General features: G+C 53.1%; 1 protein-coding gene across 2 annotated transcripts in view; it reads right to left on the bottom strand.

Moving 5' to 3' along the window:
• The window catches only part of MAMLD1 (mastermind like domain containing 1), an 83,336-nt gene extending 82,986 nt beyond the window's left edge, over positions 1-350 (bottom strand). For both annotated transcript variants that reach the window (XM_035891989.1, XM_035891990.1), the window contains exon 1: positions 169-350. In XM_035891989.1, coding sequence (XP_035747882.1) covers positions 169-222 — 54 coding nt within the window. In that variant the 5' untranslated portion in view covers positions 223-350. The remainder of the gene's footprint in view (positions 1-168) is intronic.
• Between the last annotated feature and the right edge of the window lie 397 nt (positions 351-747).

Below are 747 nucleotides of genomic sequence, written 5' to 3'. Positions count from 1 at the left end.
CGGGCACAGCCAGCGCACGCCGGGCGCCGGCTCCAACCGCGCCGGCAAACTTTGCAGCCCGGGCTGCAGCCGCGCCGGGGCCGGGCGAGCGACTGTTCCGGGGGTGTTTGAGTCCTTTTAAGTCAGCTCCTACTTTTCCAGTCCCTCCCGGTTTCAAACGCTACTTACCGGAATATGTGGCTCCATGCGTGGTGCTTCTACCCGCTGGGAAACCAGCAGCATCTTGGACTGGGGATCAAGAGGCTTTTAGATCCACTTTGGCTGTATTTAGCAAAACCCAGCACCGCGAAGGACTCGGAGGCTGTTCCCTGCCTTTAGGTTCCAGACAAGTTCATCCCGGCGTTGCAGTTTGCTAATGATTCACTGTCTGTCTCAATCTGCTCACTACATTTCCATCAACCCACAGCTTCCTCACTTAGAAGGTGGAGTTTGTGGGGTTTAAGTTACTGATAGGCATATCTAAGTGCTGTGTCACTCAAAGAGGAGGAGACACACTCCCTCTCTCACACACACACGCACACCCTCGCCCGCACACACACACGAGCGGCTCCCGCCTTAAAGGGGCAGTAACACCCCCTTCCCTTCAGAAACTGGGAACCTCACAGAGCCGAGATTTTTTTTTTTCCCTTCTGTGCATGAAGGCGAAAATCACGGGCAGTATTTTAACACGCCAAAAAAAAAAGCTGCTTAGCATGCTTAGCGCCTTCTTTGTAAAGCTTCAAGTCCATTTTGTACAAAAGTAGGGTA

Source organism: Egretta garzetta, unplaced genomic scaffold (genome assembly GCF_000687185.1).
Source record: "Egretta garzetta isolate BGI_Z169 unplaced genomic scaffold, ASM68718v1 scaffold53, whole genome shotgun sequence".
Taxonomy (NCBI): Eukaryota; Metazoa; Chordata; class Aves; order Pelecaniformes; family Ardeidae; genus Egretta; species Egretta garzetta.
This window is presented reverse-complemented; position numbering and strand designations above follow the sequence as displayed.